Source organism: Danio rerio, chromosome 10 (assembly GCF_052040795.2).
Source record: "Danio rerio strain M-AB ecotype USA chromosome 10, GRCz13ab, whole genome shotgun sequence".
Classification (NCBI taxonomy): Eukaryota; Metazoa; Chordata; class Actinopteri; order Cypriniformes; family Danionidae; genus Danio; species Danio rerio.
The window spans coordinates 5,912,174-5,934,185 of NC_141030.1; the positions used below are offsets into that span (position 1 = coordinate 5,912,174).

Consider the following 22,012-nt stretch of genomic DNA (forward strand, 5'->3'; position numbering starts at 1 on the left):
ATTCTGATCTCAACTGTATATATATGTGTGTGTGTGTGTGTGTGTGTGTGTGTGTGTGTGTGTGTGTGTGTGTGTGTGTGTGTGTGTGTGTGTGTGTGTGTGCGTGTGTGCGTGTGTGCGTGTGTGCGTGTGTGCGTGCGTGCGTGCGTGCGTGTGTTGGTAGGTAGGTAGACAGACAGACAGACAGGCAGGTAGTCAGGTAGATGGATGGATGGATGGATGGATGGATGAATGGACGGATGGATGGATGGAAGGATGGATGGATGGATGGATGGATAGATAGATTTTTTAAAAAGCATACACAGATTCAAAGAGAAGCACAGGTCAACAGCGATTACAAAAGAGCAGCTACTGGTTTAAACTGGACTGACTATTCAAAAATATAGACAAATGTAAAATACAGTAAAACACCCTAAATCTGTTGAAACGCGTCGGTCTGATGGCGGTTGAGTGTGCGGCTGGATATTATTGGGAGATCGCTGACAGGAACAGTGAACAGTTCCACCAGAGCACTCCTGCTCATATGCAAGTTTATTTGACATTCTATCGCAGAAACACCAGAAATGTCCTCGCCAGATCCTCCTGTATGGGTGCGCGTCCGTTATAAAACACTCACAGGACATTAATTTAGACAATTATGTAGATATATTAAATAGTTCACACAAAAATACACTTAGAGAGACTTTCACTTTTACTTCACCCATAGTTTGTGAATGAACAGACTTGTGTGTACTAGCTGCAGACGCGATCATGAGGCTATTTTTGCAGCTTTTTAAAATTTTTATTATTTTTGCATTTTTGCGAGTTTGAAGTAATCAATCAGAGAACAGGAGAACGTACATTACTTTGATCGTTTTAACATAGCATATTAATAAAATAATAAAATTATAGTATAATATTGAGAGCTAATTTTAAGCAGCCCACCTGCAGGATCGCAGAGGCCCACGCCTACGGCCCACTGGTTGAGAATCCCTGACTTTAATAATATGATCATTTAAAATAACCACAAGCAATACGTTTCAAGTGTGTTTCACTGGAGTACTCCATAGCTTTATGAATAAACAAAACATGTTTACAGATTATGATATTAATATCATCAGGGCTTGATTTGTGCCGGATCCGCCACCTCTGAAATCTGATCCGGCACCTCATTTTACCGATCCCCCTCCTCACCCGCTCTTCTCCTCCGTCCACTGTTCACTTTAACTTTGTTCTTCGACTCCCCAACCCTCTTTACTTTCGTTCACGACAACCAACCCTGGCCCCAGCTACTAACTTACATCCACAACACCCTTCCGCTATCCAACGCCCCCCGCTCTCCACTTTCCTGCGTGACACCTCTACATCCTCGGGTAGCATGCCGGATCTGTTACCCCGATCTGTTCCGGGACCTCGCGATTCACAAATTAAGCACTGGATATCACCCAAGCAAAAAAAAATTAAATACTATAGTAACTTACATTATAGTAAATACGGTTGTGTTTTGAAAACATGCTATAGTAAACTATTTTAATTAATCTGTTGCTGAAATATGGTATAATATAAACCATAGTAATATAAACTACTCAATATTGTACTACATTTTCTACAACGATGAGATATACTATGTTAAAATATACTCTAGTAAAAACTATCCATATATAAGTATACAACAGTATTTATAACAGTATGCTCATTAACTATGTTCTACTATATCTAAAACATGTGTGTAAAGCTGATGAAATAAGGTGAGATTGCTATGTCGACAACCTTAAAACATTATGCATTTCCGAGTGTGCCTCACACAGGTGAGTGGGCTTGACAAACCACCTGTAGAAAATACACTCTTTGATCTCTCTGACACTTTAGCCCACACTAACACCAGACAATAGCCCCTTTCAAACATACAGACCTTTCCAAAAAATTACCAGCAATTTTCTGGAAAGGGCTGTATGTGTGAACAGGCCCTTTTTGAAAATACTGGTAAATTCGTTCTGGCTATTTTCCGGAAAGAGAAGTTGTAACATTACCGCTAATTTGCCGGAATACTGCGCTGTGTGAACGCAGAAGGAAGATTGCCGGAAGGAGCGTGTGCACGTCTAGAACGTGCTGATGTGAGACGTCTGCTTTAGCCAATCAGAACAGTCAGAAGCATTCACGTCCGCTAAGTTTATGAGAGTAAAAGCCTTTGATTATTTTCCCAGACACATTTAGCAGCTAGAAGTTAGTCAGACAACATTTATATGTTCATCTTAATGCCAACTGTGTAAATAATTATCGATAAGATGCTTATGATAAGCCGTTGTTTGTTTACTTTCAAGCTCTGCTTCCTGTAGTTGCTTGACGTGTCGCTTGTGCCTGTGAAGCAGCCTGTGAGCGCCAGCACACACATATCACGTACATCTCGACATGTGAAAGTGTTTCTCTATATGTTTTCATCGAATTTGTTCGCTATACTGATCCATCCACAGAGTTTGTGATGTAGTCAAATGTTTACAAATGCAAGCCGTTTAAAGGTCATTTCTGGTTAATGATGTCAGAATTTACCTGTATTTTGGAATGGATGTGTGAATGCTCTTTTCCGGAAAAAATTCTGTAACGTCCTCGCCTGTGTGAACAGCGCTTTTTTTAATTTACCGGTAAAGTGGTTTCGGAAATTACTGTGTGAAAGGGGCTATTGTCTTTCTATCTCTTTATATCTCTGAAAAACAAAAACATTTATGAAGTGTACTTCACACAGGTGAGTGGGCTTGACAAACCACCTGTTGACACACTCCTCTCTCTCTAAAAAGTTAAAGACACTTCTCCTCCTTACTCTAGCACTTAATTCCCTAAGCACAAACCGTTCCTGTGTACAATTAGCCCTTCTTGTGTGTATTTCTTCTCATTATTCAATCACTGAATGCCTCCTCGATTGCAAATGGCTTTGCAAAGTCGCGTCTGCTAAATGACTAACTGTAAATGTTTTACAGGAGTGTAGATGTGCCGGTGCGCAGCAGAATGAGCCGGAGGAAGAGGAGGAACAGCCGCAGGAGGAAGAGCTCCAGCAGCAGTAAACGTGAGTGTGGATCTAAATGCGTCTGAGGGTCCACGTGTGCAGGATTATCAGCTAAACTCTGTCTGAGTCACGCTTAACCCATGCCTGATGCACAACCCAGACACGAGAGCCCGATTTGCACACACACCAGCCCACAATGTGCTTCATTACAGGAAATGAAGCACATAACAGTTCACATTAAGGCACATGTCCTAATTTATCATTTGATTTTTAATCTCATTTATTTGGTCAGGGAGTCATTCATTCATTTTCCTTCAACTTAGTCCCTTATTTATCAGGGGTGGCCACAGCAGAATGAACTGCCAACCATTCCAGCATGTTTTTATGCAGCAAACCAGTACAGGGAAAGTTCAGAGATTAGTGTAAAATACAGTTGGCACTTAATTTAATGTACAGTATTAGCACTCAGAAGATTCTTAGGTAAAGTTGTGCTCATAAGTTTGCACACCTCTTGCTAAATATATACAAATATTATCATTTCAAATATGAGGGATCATACAATTTCATGTTGTGCTTTTTGTCCCACTTTTTCTCAAAACTAATGTTTATTTACAATTAAACTTACTAGCCCATTAAAAAATTATTGAATTTCCTCGGTCAAAAGTTAACATGAATTTTTATTGTCTGACATTACCAGGATGATACACATATTAATGTTTAGGGATAGTTGTTCTGGAGTTACTTGTTATTTGTTATTATTCTAATTAGTTAAAAAAGTTAAACATTTACGATAATGTTATTTTTGGAATGTTCTTAGTACATTTAAAACATCCTATTTTTTTATATGATGTATTAACATGATTTTTTTGTTATAATGGAGACTTTTCACAAGACACATTTAACAGTCATCATAATCTTAAATCCCTGAAAATGTTTCACATTTGTTTTTTTTTAAACAACAATTGAAGTCAGAATTATTAGCCCCCCTTTGAAATTTTTTCTTTTTTAAATATTTCACAAATGATGTTTAACAGAGCAAGGAAATTTTCATAGTATGTCTGATAATATTTTTTCTTCTGGAGAAAATCTTATTTGTTTTATTTCAGCTAGAATAAAGGCAGTTTTAAATTTTTTTATGAACCATTTTAAGGTCAAAATTATTAGCCCCATTAAGCTATATATTTTCCATTGTCTACAGAATGAACCATCTTTATACAATCACTTGCCTAATTACCCTAAACTGTCTAGTTAACCTAATTAACCTACTTATACCTTTAAATGTCACTTTAAGCTGTATAGAAGTGTCTTAAAAATATCTAGTCAAATATTAATTACTGTCATCATGGCAAAGATAATATAAATCAGTTATTAGAAATGAGCTATTAAAACTATTGTTGAGAAATGTGTCTTCAAATTCACACTGTGCAAAAGACATATTGAGTTTTGAGGCAAATTCTTTTACTTATTGGAGCTTAGTTTGCCACTTGAGCATGATAAAATGATCATTAAATGTAAGAATGGTTTTTAAACCACAGCGGTTCAAACTGTAGTTCTGCCGAGTGACTAAAAAGTTATCAGCATCATGGTAAAAAACTGTACATTTCTAGTCAAACCACGCCTCTGCAATCTCATACCAAAAACGAAAATAAGGGCAGTATTAGCTATAAATGTGGGAGAGCGTTGATGTTATGTGATTGTATTGTATTGCACAATTATATAGAACAATTAAATGTTGATTTAAAATCAAAAAGTAATTCACAAATATTTGAAAATGAGATGATTCATCTATCTATGCGGTGTAAACTGGCCTTAAAAAGCACCATCTTTTAGATGTTAAGGCAAGGTTCTGACTCTCTGATCCTTCTTGTCAAAGAGTACGGGTGTAACCCCAGTGTCCTGGCCAAATTCCATCCATATGTTGTTTTCAGTCGTGTCCTACTAGTAATCCCTATCCATTGACTTGTCTCAATCACTCACCTGTCCTCACCTCCTATCTGCTTGTTAAGTTGTGGCATGTTAAATACCATGCTCGTGTTGTTTTCCGGTCCATGTCTCTACTCATTTAAATTGATAAAACTCTTTTGCAATAGCCATTTTTGCCCTATTTACTTACATCACATATTAAATCATTTACATTATCACAGTTAATCATAGTTAAAGTTGCTAGTGCAGCTGAAGTTAGACCACAAAAACAACTGAATGGAATTTCAGTAGAGAGCATGGCATTACTGAAGATTTTTCTCATTCCTTTTGTCATCAGAAGATGTTTAAGGTGACCCTGAGCATGGAAAAATATGCATCATGTGTGATTTGTGCTAACTGTTGTTAGAGTTTGATATACTGCAGTTTGAGTATAAGTATAGGGTTGATTGTGTTACTTTTTAAAATAGGATTCGGGTGATGATGTTAAATGTATTTGTGTTACTTGTTCCCTTTTATGTGATAAATGTGATGATGGTGAATGTAATTGATTGGTGAAGCCAAACACAAATTTCCACATGTGGACACTAAACAGTCAAAGTCAAAAATTGACTTCAATATCTGGAGTACGTATCAGATGTACATAATTGATTACGTTACTCAAGTATGCCCATGTAAGTTGCACAAGTGTCCACTACTAGTGGAACATCTGAATGGGTTTAAGTGTGGTTTATTTATAAACTAATTTCGAGAGGATCACGTGCTTATGATCAACACGGCTGGCACTTCGTTAGCTCCGTAATCTGCCCTAGTAGATGATTACGGAAGCATTATAAATAACGTTCGAGGTTACTAAAGTAACCCTTCGTTCCCCGAGGAGGGGAACGGAAGCACTATAAGTGGATTTGATTGTAAAATCCACGCATTGGGGAGGTTCGGTTCAGAAGCTACTCGTCTGAAAGAGTATTGAACGGGCCAATTAAGAATGAATTGGCAGCGCAAGCCTGCGCAGGTGAGCGGCATAAGCAATCAACTGAGTATATAAGCTCACCTGGCGCAGCAGACGCTATCCTTTTTAAGCTGAAGAGACTTTCAACAGCTAAGGGACAGTCATTATGGCGACGGAGTATAGTGCTTCCGTTCCCCTCCTCGGGGAACGAAGGGTTACTTTAGTAACCTCGAACGTTCCCCTTCGGGGGGAACTTCAGCACTATAAGTGGATTTGATTGTAAAATCCACGCATTGGGAGCCCATTGAAAGCGCCATAATGACTGCACCTTACCAACACCCCCGATGAGGAGATAGTCAAGCAAGCGTGACGCACCCACATCATGGGGGGCGCGGTCCTCCAACGTGTCCCTGGCCCTAATTTATCCTACTTCAACAGAAGTTTTACGGATTTATATATATTTTTTGGGGTGTCGTGAGCATCTAGATAATTCTAGGAAATACGACAGTACGTTGGGAAGCGTGCAATCCCGATAGGGAGGACGCTGCGGAGGCCATCCGTTACCCAAGGGGGGATAGATGGCAGAATTTACATATGGACTAGCCCTAAAAAAGGGGGAGTACGCATAGCAAAAGAGTGGTTAGCGGGGAGGGAAGACACGGGTCCGCCCAGGGGGGGGGGGACTTAACCGTGGCTGAATAAGCATATGGGATCGCCTAGTGGGGACCACGCATAGCAGACACCTTTACCCAAAACGCGGGCTGACCAGCGGGCAGACCTACAACGTAGTGGGCCAGCAAGTGACTCCTCCGCTGAGTCAGTGCTTGGGGCCACGGAGGAATCTGCAGGGCTCACCTGACGGGGAACTTTACTGACAGATAAAAAGGCGCACGTATCTCCGTGTTAGGGAAAATGGCGCAGCAAGCGTGTTTCAACACCCTACCGAATTGTTTCCTCAATCACCAAGGGTTACCTAATACCCTTGAGGAAACCGGCTCCACTCGCAGATTGTAAAACCTTGCAAATGTGTTGGGTGTCACCCAGCCCGCAGCTCTACAGATGTCTGTTAGAGGGGCGCCGCGTGCGCGCGCTCGAGAGGATGCGAAGCTCCGAGTGGAGTGCGCACGCGCTCTCGGGGGACGCGGCTCATCTCGGCTCTGATAGTGAAAGAAAGGCATCCACAATCTAGTGGGAACTTATTTCGGTACGGCACTTCCCTGCTGCCGACCGCTATAACAGACGAAGAACTGCTCAGATGATCTAAACTCTGAGTGCGGTCCGGATAATACGCAAAACGCGAACTGGACAATAAATAAGGGCTGGGTCTGCCTCCTCCGAGGGCAGCGCTTGCAGGCTCACTACCTCGTATTAAAACGGAGTGGTAGGAACCTTGGGCACATATCGCGGGCGGGGTCTCATACGTGAGAGAAGCCAGCCCAATTACAGGCACGAGTCACTGACCGAAAAATGCCTCCGGGTCCCCGACCCTCTAATCGATATCAACGCGACCAGCAGAGCTGTCTTCAGGGACAGAAATATACTGAGTCGAGGATCGAAGGGATCTGACGCGAGGGCGAGATCCTAAGAGGGCATGAGAGGGGGCGGGGTGGATTAATTCGCTTAACGCCCCTGAGGAACCGGATGATGAGGTTATGCGTTCCCACGGTGCTGCCAGCCACCGCGTTATGAGAGCGGAGATGGCAGCCACGTAACCTTGAGTGTGGAGGGCGACAGCCTGCTCTCCAACTTCTCTCGGCGTAAAGAAAGCACAACGCTGATCTGGCAAATTACGGGGGTCTTCTCAGCGAGAGACACACCATTCAGTGAATAGACTTCACGTCAGGGCACGTCAGCTGTAAGCCAGTGCATCCGTGCCGAGAGCACTCGGTCAGGGAAAGAACAACTGGCAATGAGCGATCTCGGGGGAAGCAACAGATCGATCTGGGCTTCCCCGAATCGCGCCCATATCAGCTGAACAGACTCGGGGTGGAGTCTCCATGCTCCAGGACGCAAGGCTGCCGTGAGAGCGCATCGGCTGCACGGTTGAGCTTGCCTGAATATGAATGGCGTGCAGCGATTTCAGCCGCGGATGACTCCAGAGGAGCAGACGGCGGGCGAGCTGAGACATGCGGCGAGAGCGCATACCCCCTATACGGCTGATATACGCCACCGCCGCCGTACTGTCCGTCCTGACCAGCACGTGTTGCCGCTCCAACACCGGAAAAAAACGGTGGAGAGCGGGGAACACTGCCAACAGCTCCAGGCGATATGCCAATGCAACTGGGTACCTTTCCACAGGTCCGCAGCCGCATGCCCGCAACGCACAGCCCCCCAGCCCGTGTTGGAAGCGTCTGCTGAAACGACAACAAGACTGGACGCCTGTTCTAGAGACACCCAGGCCTGTAGGAACGAGGGGTCGCTCCAAGGGCTGAGGGCGCGGCGACACAGCGCAGTAACAGAGACTCGGTGTGCGCGCGCGTGCCATGCGCGTCTGGGGACTTGATCGTGAAGCCAGTGCTGAAGTGGTCTCATATAGAATAATCCGAGCGGCATGAAGCGGCTGCGGATGCCATATGCCCCAGGAGCCTCTGAAATTGTTTCAGTGGGACCACTATTTTACTGTCGAGCTCTCTCAGACAGTACAGCATCAGCTGAGCGCGCTCTCCGGAGAGGCGCGCTGCCATGGTGACCGAGTCCAGCTCCAGCCCGAGAGAAGAGATCCTCTGCACGGGGGCGAGTTTGCTCTTTTCTCGGTTGACCTGAAACCCCCACAGGTGGAAGTGCCAGAGCACTTTGTCTCTGTGCATAATCAACTCTGTGCATAATCAAAAGAGAGGGCAATTCAACCAGTCGTAAAGAAATTGAGTATGCAGATGCCCGCGAGCCGAAGGGGCGCTGAGGCACCCTCCGCGGGCTTGGTGAGGACCCGCGGAGACAGAGAGAGCCCGAAGGGGAGGGCTTTGTATTGCCAAGCTCGACCTTCAAACGCAAACCGCAGAAACTGTCGGTGGCGAGGAAGAGTGGAGACATGGAAATACGCGTCCATCAGGTCTAATGCTGCAGACCAACCCAGAGGACGAACGCACCGGAGGATGCGCTTCTGCGTGAGCATTCTGAACGGCAGCTTGTGCAGGCAGCGGTTCAAAACGCGCAGATCTAGGATTGGCCGTGACCCACCGCTCTTTTTGGGCACGATGAAGCGTGGGCTGTAAAACCCGCTCTCCATCTCGGCTGGAGGGAGCGGCTCGATTGCATCCTTCGCCAGGAGGACAGCAATCTCCTCTCGCAAGACAGGGGCGGACAGGGGGCTGACCCTGGTGAATACACACCCGTGACTTGGGGGGCCGTTTCGCGAACTGAATCGCATAGCCGAGTCTGATTGTGCGTATGAGCCACCGCGAAGAGCTGGCCCGCGCTAACCAGGCAGGCAGAGCTCTCGCTAATGGACTCATCGCTACAATCGCTGACGTACCAGCAGTGGGGCAGCGCGGAGTGGGTGTGCTGATCCGGGAAGCTCGCGGGTCCCACGGAAAAGCTGGAGGTGAGATATTTGCTCTCACTCCAAACCCGAGCTCCGGAGGGGAGGCTCGAGGGGTGGGAGAAAGGAGACCGTCCTCCCAGCGCTCGTGAGCCACTGGCGAAACGCACCGAATCTGCAAGCTAGAAAGCATAGCGTCCCAGACTGGCAGATTTCGGGCTGTCACATCTGGGGAAGTGAAAAGTGCCCTTTCATAATGTTTTCATGGCAGTAAAAAGTGCCGTTGGAAATGGGGCCCCGCCCTCCAGCGGGGAAAGAGCAAGTTCCCTCTTCTCCAGATGGCCTGTCCCAGGGGCGCTTCGCGGTCCGTTGCCGGACTTAGCGGCGTTCTGGGCAGGGGGGCTGCCTGCTTCCGAGGTGCCCGACGCGCTCGCTTCGCCTTAGGCGTGTGCGGGGGCGGAGCAGCTCTCGTAGGCGGACGCCTTCGGCGAGGAGCAGGTATGAATGGCACGGCGGGCGGAGCGGGCTACGGACCGCCGATAAGACATCACCCACCAACTGCTCTCTCACCGCCTTGAATTCCTGGGTGAATTCACAGACAGTGTCGCCGAACCTGGCTGGGGATATGGGGAAGTCAAGAAAGCGGACTTTGTCGACTTTGCGCATATCAGCCAGGGGTGGCGCTCCTGGACCACTAATGTGGACATCGTCCTCCCCAACGCACACGCAGCGGACTCAGTAGTCCGAAGAGCTAAGTCGGCGGCGGTGCGAAGCTCGTAAGCCTGGGTTGGACCCACCCTCGTGCAGCTCGGCCAGCGCCTGCGCTTGGTAGCGCTGGTAGGTGGCTATCGCATGCAAGGCGGAAGCAGCCTGGCCCGCAGCTATGTAAGCTCTAGCCCCGAGGGAGGTAGATAACTTACAGGCTTTGGATGGGAGACGAGGCGGACCCCGCCAAGAAGAGGCGCCGCGCGGATTTACCGCCATCGCGCACTCAACCTGAGGAATCGCCACATACCCCCTGGCTGTTTCACCGTCAAGAGTGGTTAGGGTGGAGGAACACGCAGCACGAGCAGAAAAAAGTGCTTTACAAGACCGCGTGAGCCTACTGTGCACCTCCGGGAAGAAGGGAACGCCCCTCTAGTCGGTCCGGCCGCGGAGCTGGGGGATAAACCATCTCCAACCCACGGCCGAAGCAGCCCGGGAAAGCACGGCTAACATGTCCGTTTCAGGATCCGTAGTGACAGCGCTCACCAGCCCGAAGGGGGCGAGCGGGTCTGGATCATCATCGGACAATGAAAGCCCACCCTCCGATGCCGCGGTGGACATCTGGTCTCCGGTGTCATCGGGCGTAAGGGCTACCATCTGTTAGACGGATCGCTTCCTCCGCCCGAAGCTTGGATGGAGCGCTTAGAGGAGCGGGAGGTCCGCGGGCCCGTGGGCGACGGATTATCTCTCGCTGAAACCCTCAGATCTGCCCGAGTGCCCGCTGCAGAGCAGGGGACAACTGGGGTGGTTCGCCTTTTTGCAAAGGCTAACCGCGATCTTGCGCAACAGTCATGGCATCGCAATGACGACATGAACTGCCCGCGAGCAGCGCATTAACATGCTGGACCCCCAGACATGTAACACAGTGCCCGCGCCCATCATCCGAGGACAGGAAACCACCGCATCCAGAAACGCACAGTCGGAGCGCCGTCCTGATAAGGACGTGCTGCACGACTGTGTTGCTCTTTCTGTGAAGTTTGCAACTTTATACGCACCGCTCTGGAGGACCGGACCCAAAGAACGCCAGGCAAGGGAGAAACCCAGCTCGACCGTCTGCCACTGCGTGTACACACTCTGGACCGGGAGAATGCTCTCGTTCGCTCAGAATCGCTGGTCACAGCAGGAGGAACCCTCATCGACTCGATCAGAAAGTCTCTGAAGCGAAAAGGATAGCGTCTGCTGCGCCAGGTGAGCTTATATACTCAGTTGATTGCTTATGCCGCTCACCTGCGCAGGCTTGCGCTGCCAATTCATTCTTAATTGGCCCGTTCAATACTCTTTCAGACGAGTAGCTTCTGAACCGAACCTCCCCAATGCGTGGATTTTACAATCAAATCCACTTATAGTGCTGAAGTTCCCCCCGAAGGGGAACCAGAGTTTTCCACTCCAGTTATCTTCGTCTTGAAGTTTCCCCTCCTTCCCTTCTACTTCCCACCCTTTTTTCGGATAGGGCGACATGGTATCCCAGTGGCTAGCACTGTTGCCTCACAGCAAGAACACAGCTGGTCTAACCTCCTATGGGGCCGGTTGGCATTTCAGTGCGGAGTTTTGATGTTCTCCCCGTGTTCGTGTGGGTTTCCCCTGGGTTCCCCGGTTTCCTCCAACTGTCCAAAAGCATACACCATAGCTAATTGACTAAGCTAATCGATCTGCCTTCTGGCCTCTGTCCATCATTGCCTCCTAAACTCTCCCCATATCATAATTGGCTTCATCACTCTCTCTCCTCTCCACCAATCAGCTGGTGTGTGCTGTGCGGTCTGGCGTAAAATGGCTGCCGTCGCGTCATCCAGGTGGATGCTGCAGACTAGTGGTGGATGAGGAGATTCCCCCCCATTGTGTAAAGCACTTTGAGTGCCAAGAAAAGCGCTATAGAAATGTAAGGAATAATTATTATTAATCCAAATTATCACCAAAGACAACCCTACACTTCTCACACAGCGACAAGCAGGGGAGTTCTTGAGACCTACCTGAGCTCAAACTTCCCTGTCACCCTTCTAACGGGAGGGAGCCCCGGGCTTGAGGATATTACGAGCTCAGGGCTCTCTGCCGGGACAGCTTGCCAACTGTGAACTCTTGAAATGGAATGCAATAAAAAGTAATTTGCTTAGCTTACAGCAGGGCTATCCAATTGGCGGCCCGTGCGCCGAACTCACCCCCTGAGGCAATTAGTTCCGGCCCTCCAATTAGTGTGACCAAGACATCAAAAATAAATTTAGTTCAGTAAAAAATGGCCACTATAGTTATGAAGTGACATGCAATACAGAACGAGGTGCAGTGATGTGACATTAAGCGAGAGAGTGGCGCGAGCAGCCAAAAACATTTGGATATGTTTGTAGAAAAGGGTTTTTGTACCTGGAATGAAACTGCTGCAACTAAACAAAGTTATGCCAACTGTGCGCTAGTTTAAAGTTCTGAGCTTGCACATCGAGGCTAATACTGTCACGGTACGTTGAAAGGACAGAAACAAAAAGGTAGGATCCAAATGTTTTAATGAAGAAATAATAGTGCAGATAACAGAAAAACAACAGGACGTCCAAAAATCAAAGTATCAAAACAACAATAAAAAACAAAACAAGAAACTAAAGCAAGGTAAGGGAACACAGCACATGAACAACATACCATACAAAGACAAGCGACTCAGCAACATCAAACGGGTGTAGGGTGTATAAATAGTCCAAACAATCAATAATGATTCAGCTGCGTGTGTGATCAGTGGAAGTGAAACCTGGTGTATGTGTAGCAGAATGAAGGGATTTGTAGTTCATGACTGAATTGTAGTTCCCCTTCGGGGGGAACTTCAGCACTATAAGTGGATTTGATTTGTAAAATCCACGCATTGGGAGGATTCGGATCAGAAGCCGCTTGTCTGGAGAGTATTGAACGGGCCAATGAATGAAATTAATTGGCAGCGTAAGCTTGCGCAGGTGTGCGACATCTGCAATTATCTCAGCATATAAGCACACCTGAAGCCAGCAGACGCCATCCTTTTCGCTTCAGATCCTTTCTGAGTGAGTCGATGAGGGTTCCTCTTGCTGATCAGCACTTCAGAGCGAACGAGTGTGTCTCCCGGTCCAGAGTGGGTCTTCGCGGTGGCAGACGGTCGAGCTGGGTTACTCCCTTGCCTGCGGTCCTCCAGAGCGGTGCGTATAGTTGCAACTTTCCTAAAAGAGCAACACAGTCGTGCAGCACGTCCTTTTCAGGATGGCGCTCCGACTGTGCGTTTCTGGATGCGGGGGTTTCCTGGCTCCGGATGATGGACACGATCACTGCATTGCATGTTTGGGGGGTCCAGCATGTTAATGCGGTGCTCGCGGGCGGTTCATGTCGTCATTGCGATGCCATGACCGTTGCACAGCTAAGATCGCGGCTAACTTTCGCAAGAGAGCGAGCCACCCCAGTTGCCTCCTGTTCTAAAAAAGCAGCGGGCGCTCGGGCAGATCTAAGGGTTTCAGCGGGAGATAATCCGGCGCCCACGGGCTCGCGGACCTCTCGCTCCTCACGGCGCTCCATCCAAGCTTCGGGTGGTGAGAGTGATCCGTCTAACCAGATGGTAGCTCTCACACTCGCTGACACCGGAGATCAGATGTCCTCCGCGGCATCGGAGGGTGGGCTTTCACTGTCCGACGAAGATCCGGACCCGCTCGCCCCCTCCGGGCAGGTGAGCGCTGTCAAATCGGATCCTGAAGCGGACATGTTAGCCGTGCTTTCCCGGGCTGCTTCGGCCGTGGGGTTGGAGATGGTTTATCCCCCAGCTCCGCGGCCGGACCGACTAGATGGGTGCTACGTAGAGGACCAGAAGGCGAAGCCTTCGAAGCCTCTCGTCCCCTTCTTCCCGGAAGTGCACAGTAGGCTCACGCAGTCTTGGAGGGCGATCACCATGGTAGCGCACCTCTCCGAGGAACGCGCTCGCCTGTTGCTGAACTGTCTGAGGGAGCTCGACAGCAAACTAGCGGTCCCACTGAAGTTCTTTCAGAGGCTCCTGGGGCATATGGCATCCGCAGCCGCCGTCAGTCCGCTCGGGTTGCTCCATATGAGACCACTTCAGCACTGGCTTCACGATCGGGTCCCCAGACGCGCATGGCACGCGGGCACACACCGGGTCTCGGTTACTGCGCTGTGTCGCCGCGCCCTCAGCCCTTGGAACGACCCCTCATTCCTACAGGCCGGTGTGCCTCTAGGACAGGCGTCCAGCCATGTTGTTGTTTCAACAGACGCTTCCAACACGGGTTGGGGGGCCGTGTGTCGCGGGCATGCGGCTGCGGGCCTCTGGAAGGGTGCCCAGCTGCATTGGCATATCAATCGCCTAGAGCTGTTGGCAGTGTTCCTCGCTCTCCACCGCTTTTTACCGGTGCTGGAGCGGCAACACGTGCTGGTCAGGACGGACAGTATGGCGGCGGCGGCGTATATCAACCGCATGGGGGGTATGCGCTCTCGCCGCATGTCTCAGCTCGCCCGCCGTCTGCTCCTCTGGAGTCACCCGCGGCTGAAATCGCTGCGCGCCATTCACGTCCCAGGCACGCTCAATCGTGCAGCCGATGCGCTCTCACGACAGCTGTTACGTCCTGGAGAATGGAGACTCCACCCCGAGTCTGTTCAGCTGATATGGGCGCGATTCGGAGAGGCCCAGATCGATCTGTTTGCTTCCCCCGAGAACGCTCACTGCCAGTTGTTTTTTTCCCTGACCGAGGGCTCTCTCGGCACGAATGCACTGGCCCACAGCTGGCCTCGGGGCATGCGCAAGTATGCGTTTCCCCCAGTGAGCCTGCTCGCGCAGTTTCTGTGCAAGGTCAGGGAGGACGAGGAACAGGTTCTGCTAGTTGCGCCCCTTTGGCCCAACCGGACCTGGATATCAGAGCTCTCACTCCTCGCGACGGCCCTCCCCTGGCGGATCCCTTTGAGAGAGGACCTACTCTCTCAGGGACAGGGCACCATCTGGCACCCTCGCCCCGATCTTTGGAACCTCCACGTGTGGTCCCTAGACGCGAGGAAGACTTAGGTAACCTACCGACTGCGGTAGTTAATACCATCACTCAGGCTAGAGCCCCCTCCACGAGGCGCGCCTACGCCCTGAAGTGGAGTCTATTCACTGAATGGTGCGTCTCTCGCAGAGAAGACCCCCGAAATTGCCAGATTAGTGTTGTGCTCTCTTTCCTTCAAGAGAAGTTGGACAGCAGGCTGTCGCCCTCCACTCTCAAGGTTTACATGGCCGCCATCTCCGCTTATCATAGCGCGGTAGCTGGCGGCACCGTAGGAAAGCATAACCTGGTCATCCAGTTCCTTAGGGGTGCTAGGCGAATTAATCCATCTCGCCCCCCTCTCATGCCCTCTTGGGATCTCGCCCTCGTTCTCACGAGTCCGATCCCTTTGAGCCACTCGAATCAGTATCTCTAAGATTTCTGTCCCTGAAGACAGCTCTGCTGGTTGCGTTGGCCTCCATCAAGAGGGTCGGGGACCTGGAGGCATTTTCGGTCAGTGACTCGTGCCTGGAATTCGGGCCGGATTACTCTCACGTCATCCTGAGACCCCGCCCCGGTTATGTGCCCAAGGTTCCTACCACCCCCTTTAGAGATCAGGTAGTGAACCTGCAAGCGCTGCCCCCGGAGGAGGCAGACCCAGCCCTTTCTTTACTTTGTCCAGTTCGCGCTCTGCGCATTTATGTGGACCGTACTCAGAATTTTAGATCATCTGAGCAGCTCTTTGTCTGTTATGGCGGTCGGCAGCAGGGAAGTGCCGTATCAAAACAAAGATTATCCCAGTGGATTGTGGATGCCATTTCACTCGCTTATTCGAGTCGAGGTCAGCCGTGTCCCCCGGGAGTTCGTGCACACTCCACTCGGAGCGTTGCATCCTCTTGGGCGCGTGCACGCGGCGCCTCTTTAACAGACATATGTAGAGCTGCGGGCTGGGCGACACCTAACACATTTGCAAGGTTTTACAATCTGCGAGTGGAGCCGGTTTCCTCAAGGGTATTAGGTAACCCCTTGGTGATTGAGGAGACAACTCGGTAGGGTGTTGAAACACGCTTGCTGCGCCATTCTCCCTAACACGGAGGTACGTGCACCTTTTTTATCTGTCAGTAAAGTTCCCCGTCAGGTGAGCCCTGCAGATTCCTCCGTGGCCCCCAGCACTGACTCAGCGGAGGAGTCACTTGCTGGCCCACTACGTTGTAGGTCTGCCCGCTGGTCAGCCCGCGTTTTGGTTATAGGTGCCTGCTATGCGTGATCCCCACTAGGCGATCCCATATGCTTATTCCGCCACGGTTAAGTCCCCCCCCTGGGCGGACCCGTGTCTTCCCTCTCCGCTAACCACTCTTTTGCTATGCGTACTCCCCCTTTTTTAGGGCTAGTCCATATGTAAATTCTGCCATCTATCCCCCCCTTGGGTAACGGATGGCCTCCGCAGCGTCCTCCCTATCGGGATTGCACGCTTCCCAACGTACTGTCGTATTTCCTAGAATTATCTAGATGCTCACGACTTCCCAAAAAATATATCTAAATCCGTAAAACTTCTGTTGAAGTAGGATAAATTAGGGCCAGGGACACGTTGGAGGACCGCGCCCCCCATGATGTGGGTGCGTCACGCTTGCTTGACTATCTCCTCATCGGGGGTGTTGGTAAGGTGCAGTCATTATGGCGCTTTCAATGGGCTCCCAATGCGTGGATTTTACAAATCAAATCCACTTATAGTGCTGAAGTTCCCCCCGAAGGGGAACGTTCGAGGTTACTAAAGTAACCCTTCGTTCCCCGAGGAGGGGAACGGAAGCACTATACTCCGTCGCCATAATGACTGTCCCTTAGCTGTTTGAAAGTCTCTTCAGCTTAAAAGGATGGCGTCTGCTGGCTTCAGGTGTGCTTATATGCTGAGATAATTGCAGATGTCGCACACCTGCGCAAGCTTACGCTGCCAATTAATTTCATTCATTGGCCCGTTCAATACTCTCCAGACAAGCGGCTTCTGATCCGAATCCTCCCAATGCGTGGATTTTACAAATCAAATCCACTTATAGTGCTTCCGTTCCCCTCCTCGGGGAACGAAGGGTTACTTTAGTAACCTCGAACGTTCACCAGCGATCTCTGCAAAACTTGATTCCTGGTGAACATGACAAATACACACGCATGATGGATTAACTATAGCAGCGAGTCGTTCACATATTGTGTCTTTTTCGCGTGCAAGTTTGTTTTTTCTAATATAAGAATATTTGCCAGTATGCGCACACAAGTGGAGCAGCGCACTTGCGGCTTTCCGGGCACACCCAGTAGAAAACATATCACACAATAGCGGTGAGACTTGTGCGTGGCTTTCATTTTGTTGGCTTAGTCCCTTTATTATTCTGGGGTTGCCACAGCGGAATGAACTGCCAACTTATCCAGCAGGTTTTTACGCAGCGGATGCCCTTCCAGCCGCAACGATGCCCTTCCAGCCGCAACCCATCTCTGGGAAAGCGTGGCTTTCAGTGCAGTGTAAACAAAAGATATGTCAGGGGAATTATTATAAAATGATTATGTATGTATGAATACAGATGATAACAGCTAATTTAAATACTTCATTAATACAAAGCTTAAACTTACATTAGATGTGATAACAGTGAAACCATGATTCTTCAGACTATAATCAAACCAAAATCTATAATCTTTGCATCCGTATTTGTTATGCACTTCAAAACAACATATGAATGTGTCTGAATGTAGAAGAAGCCTACTTAAGCAATAGACTGAAATACAACATTTGAATATGTTTGTAAAAAAAAAAAAGCCTATTGTACAATGCAGTGATGTTATGTAGTTTCAACATACAACATATTAACATTTTAATATAGAAAAAGCCAACGCGGGTGTCTTAAGGAGCAAAAATACAACTTATATGCTGTTGTGTCATCACTCCTATTGCAAGTCATATCTCCCCGGCCCCTCATTTGGGATGCTTTTCATGAACTGCCCCCTGTCCAACTAATTGAATAGCCCTGCAAGGAATTATTTGCTTGAACAAATTGTAAGACATCAAGTCATTTTCAACTTAAGGGAATCGTTTGTCACCCCCAACTGGCAGTTCTAGTGTTATATTTATTAGGGATGGACTGCATTTTCATATGAGTGCTTGGGAACTACAATGTTGTGACATCACAATTGCAAATTGGTGCTAGAGTTGACATATTTAAGAGATGATAGATTTTCTGTCAAAATCAAGGGGTCAAACAGAGTATGTCCATGTAAGCTTCCCCTAAATACTTGATAAAGTGGAACACAGTTTAAAATGGAAGTGGGGATTCCCCTGAGGGGAAGTGCTTAGAGAGGTTTGTGAGTGGAATGCAGTCATACTCAGTCTGTGCTGCACATGGTGCTTGGTGATATAAGACCTGACATGATTGTAAAATGCTTTGAGTAAATGGTAAAAATTGTCATAAAAGGGCCTCATCCAGATATTAAAAGAGATCTGTTTGATGTGTGCTCATTATTTTTGAGGGAACTTTCATTTTTTGACAAAAGTTAAGCAAATACTTATTAAAATGCGTAAATAAATCTTTAAATCTTGTCTTTTTCCTTAAAAACTGAACAAAGATTATATTACAACAAAAAACAAACATGAAAAGATAGTTATGTGCATCTAATGCATCTAAACCTCTTCCCTTTTTCACACAGAATGCATCTCTCCATATAATTTCCAAAGGCACACTGTAATGGATGCTGTGGTTCATGGGGAGGATTTAGCAGAGAAGGGAGAAACGGACTCTTTCTGTAAAGAACATATAGTGTCAGAGTCTGAAGATGAGAAAGAGACAGAGGCTCCAAGCATGGAGAAAGAAAACGAATCCACGAGTAATGAAGATTTCTTCGAAGACAAACAGATGAGGGACAGGCAAATGCCAATCTCAGATTCAGTGAGCAGAGATCCGGGGTTGAAGATAACTCATTCACTGACCTTCGATAATTTTGGACTGACTTCTCCCAGAGTTGTGTTCGAACGGTGCCATGAGGCTCCTCTAGGAGGAGCAGTTAGCAGTGTGATAGCTGTTACAACCACTGAGGTCAAGTGCATGGGCCCGAACGTGAGGCTTGAGATCAGTGAAGTAGTGACGTCAGATGATTCAAACTTCAAGACGACCGTTACCCTTCAAAACGACAGAGGAGAAGAGACTCATTTCACAAGCCGAATGGAGAAACATCAGAATCACAAAAATCCCCAAATCTACTCATGGACTCAACATGGAGCACATTACCAACAAAATGTAAGCTATAAGATTAGCATCGCAGAGCTAAATGGGGAGTCGTCATGCGCTTCCAAGAGCCAGAGCTCATGGGATGATCCTGAAGAAGTGGCTTGCCGTAAAAGCTGCTGTAAAAATAACTTTCATTGGGGTGGCCAAACTGACACTGATTTCACTCTGGTCGATGGATCTTCCCGATGTTCATCGCTCTCTGATTTTTGGCAACGTCAGAAACAGCCATCACTGCCTACCAGCCCCAGTAATGAGGCATTATGGGATATCCCTCCACCTGAACAATTCGCTGATGGGAACAGCAGTGCATTGGATGCTCTTGCAGAAAATGTTGCGTCATGTCAGATCAGTCCCAGAGAAAACTTCATTAACCAAGACAACATCAATTGCACACAGACAGCATCTGAGGTCCCCTTATGCAAAGAGTTTATCCGCCAGAATACATTGGAGGAGAATAATGAGCCAAGGTACTGTGAAGAACTATCTGAAGCAAGTCCTCATGAACATTTATTCATGAGTCCCAGAGTTTCAATCAACAGATCCTCTTTCACTAAAAACTTTATCAACAATCATGAAAGAAAGACACGCTTGCGCAACAACAGCATTGCCATTCTAGAAACCCAAACACATCCTGCAGGCTACATGGAGATACCTCCCAAAAGACGAAAGACTTTCCCAGGAGTATCGTGTCTTATGAGCCAAGCCAGAGACAGCATTCCCTCATACAGAGAGTCGTTTTCTTCTGGCACGCTGTCTTCCTTCTTCATGCAGTCTCTTCCCTGTCAAGCAGAGAAGATGGGCAGATTCTTTGCAGAAGATGAAAGACTCCGTCCAGTTGGGAGTCGCAAATCTTCTAGTAGCAGTAGCTACAGGCCGAGCTCAAGCTCTACAACTGGTCCGGACTCTTTTGGTCCAAAATGTAGAGCTTATAGCACGATCAAAAACCCTTTTTATCCATCCAGGTCAGATGAAAGTCCAGAAGAAGTCTTCTTTAGAGGTGAACAGTATCATGAGCAGGAGCATCTAGATGAGATGGTGGAGCCCAGTTTGGAAGCTGATGTTGGGATGATGTTTGCTGATCTAGACAGCACCTCGGGGGGACATACTGAGCTGAATGAAGTCAGCGAGAGTGGATTTGATGAGGAGATGGTGGAACTGGACGAGTCCATTTCTGCAGGCAACACCATGGACAGTCATCAAAGGGAGCTTCTTATTCATGTCATCCCACCTTCACTGAGCAACTCTGAAGAAAAAATCAACGAAGGAATACACTACAGCCTCAAGCCCAACACATTTGAGGAAGAGGAGACTGACGGCTCCATGCGAAGAGCATCAGTGATGACAATAATCACTGGGGATAACGAGCAGAGATTTCTACAAGGCAACTACGTCTTCTCACTCGATGGGGAGGTTTCGCCGGATGCTTTGAGCCCAGTAAGTGAGTCTCCAACTGGGTCTCCAATAGATGACCTCGGCAGCATTAGAGAAGGTGTAGAAGAGCTTCAGGATTCATCCCAAGCACCAAAGACAACAACTGTACAGATGAATATGTCCTCTCAGTCGCCGAATGCAACCCTGGATAAAATAAGCAGAGATGTCTGTAGAACACCAAAAGTGTATAAAAATGATTTGTCTGAACGGCCAAATGCCTCAAAAAGTAAGTACTGAAATGTCTGATACTTTCTTAAAGGTGGTGAGGGATTGAGGTTAAGGGCTTAGAAGTTAAGGTTATAGTTTAGGTTTGTTTAGGATTAGGGATAGGGTTACTGGTTGGTCACAACCAAAAAGATATGTCCTGTTAAAAAGAAATTGGGTGAATCAACTAAAGTCATTTCCATTTAATATATTGTAGTGCATTGATAGTGATAGGATACCTCTAGGGTGGCCATCTGTTCATGGGTGTGAAATCATGAAAATAGGCTTTGTTTAAATGGGCTATATACAGTAGGCAGAACTCCCACATCCTTGTTATTAGTGACTCTGATGGCCGTTAACTGAACTGCAGCCTGCAATTTATTGCTTTAGCTCAAACTCTTTTGCACAAAACATGTTATACAAGAGGCCGAGCATGATATAACATCCAGATATACCCACAGTAAGGTTCCTTTTGTTTATTTGGTTAAAAAGAAATGGGAAAATTCAATGTAGTTATGGTTGAAAATCACGATACAAGCATAACCAACATAAGCTTTTTCTGAAAACATGGCCCTATATCTCTTTCTGTAGATCGCGAATTATGTAGCCAGAAGTTTAAAGGGCGGCGTTGTGTCTTTAAAACGAATGCTACGGGGTGGTATGATGATTTTTTTTTGGCACTTTCGGCTTTCCCTGTTTGTCTAGTTGGCTTGCTATGTTTGTTGGCAGACTTGAAACACTCAAAGATGAACGATTCCAGAAAGTGTGTAAGACAAAGACAGAAACCAAAAAAAAAATAAACCAACAAGTAAATAACAGGTTAAGAATATGGTAAAATATGCAAATGCAGTAAAAATCAGGGGAGGGCTTTTCTATTCCTGGATTGCTTTTTAAAACTGTCAGCAGAGTTTAGGGAAAGGGGTGGGCGGATTAATCTGTGCTTTTGAAACCACTATTGGTTGGGTTTAGGAAAGGAGGAAGGTGAATCAGTCGATTGGTCAGTCAGTCAGTTAGTCAGTAAGTCAGTTAAAAGCGGCCTCTGGTGGATTTACGCATGAACAGCAGGTGTGAATG

The 22,012-nt window shown here is 47.7% G+C and overlaps 1 protein-coding gene and 1 long non-coding RNA gene across 7 annotated transcripts in view; one reads left to right on the forward strand and one right to left on the reverse strand.

Moving 5' to 3' along the window:
- LOC147834982 (uncharacterized) overlaps positions 1-22,012 on the reverse strand; it is a 184,121-nt gene that overhangs the window by 23,963 nt on the left and 138,146 nt on the right. The window lies entirely within an intron of this gene.
- The window catches only part of pdzph1 (PDZ and pleckstrin homology domains 1), a 50,088-nt gene that overhangs the window by 2,681 nt on the left and 25,395 nt on the right, over positions 1-22,012 (forward strand). For all 6 annotated transcript variants that reach the window (XR_015500749.1, XR_015500750.1, XR_015500751.1 and 3 more), the window contains exons 2-3: positions 2,952-3,037; positions 18,726-20,960. Coding sequence is in view for 3 of the 6 variants with exons in the window: in XM_087270087.1 (XP_087126213.1) it covers positions 2,980-3,037; positions 18,726-20,960 (2,293 nt within the window). In the remaining 3 variants the exon portion in view is untranslated. The remainder of the gene's footprint in view (positions 1-2,951; positions 3,038-18,725; positions 20,961-22,012) is intronic.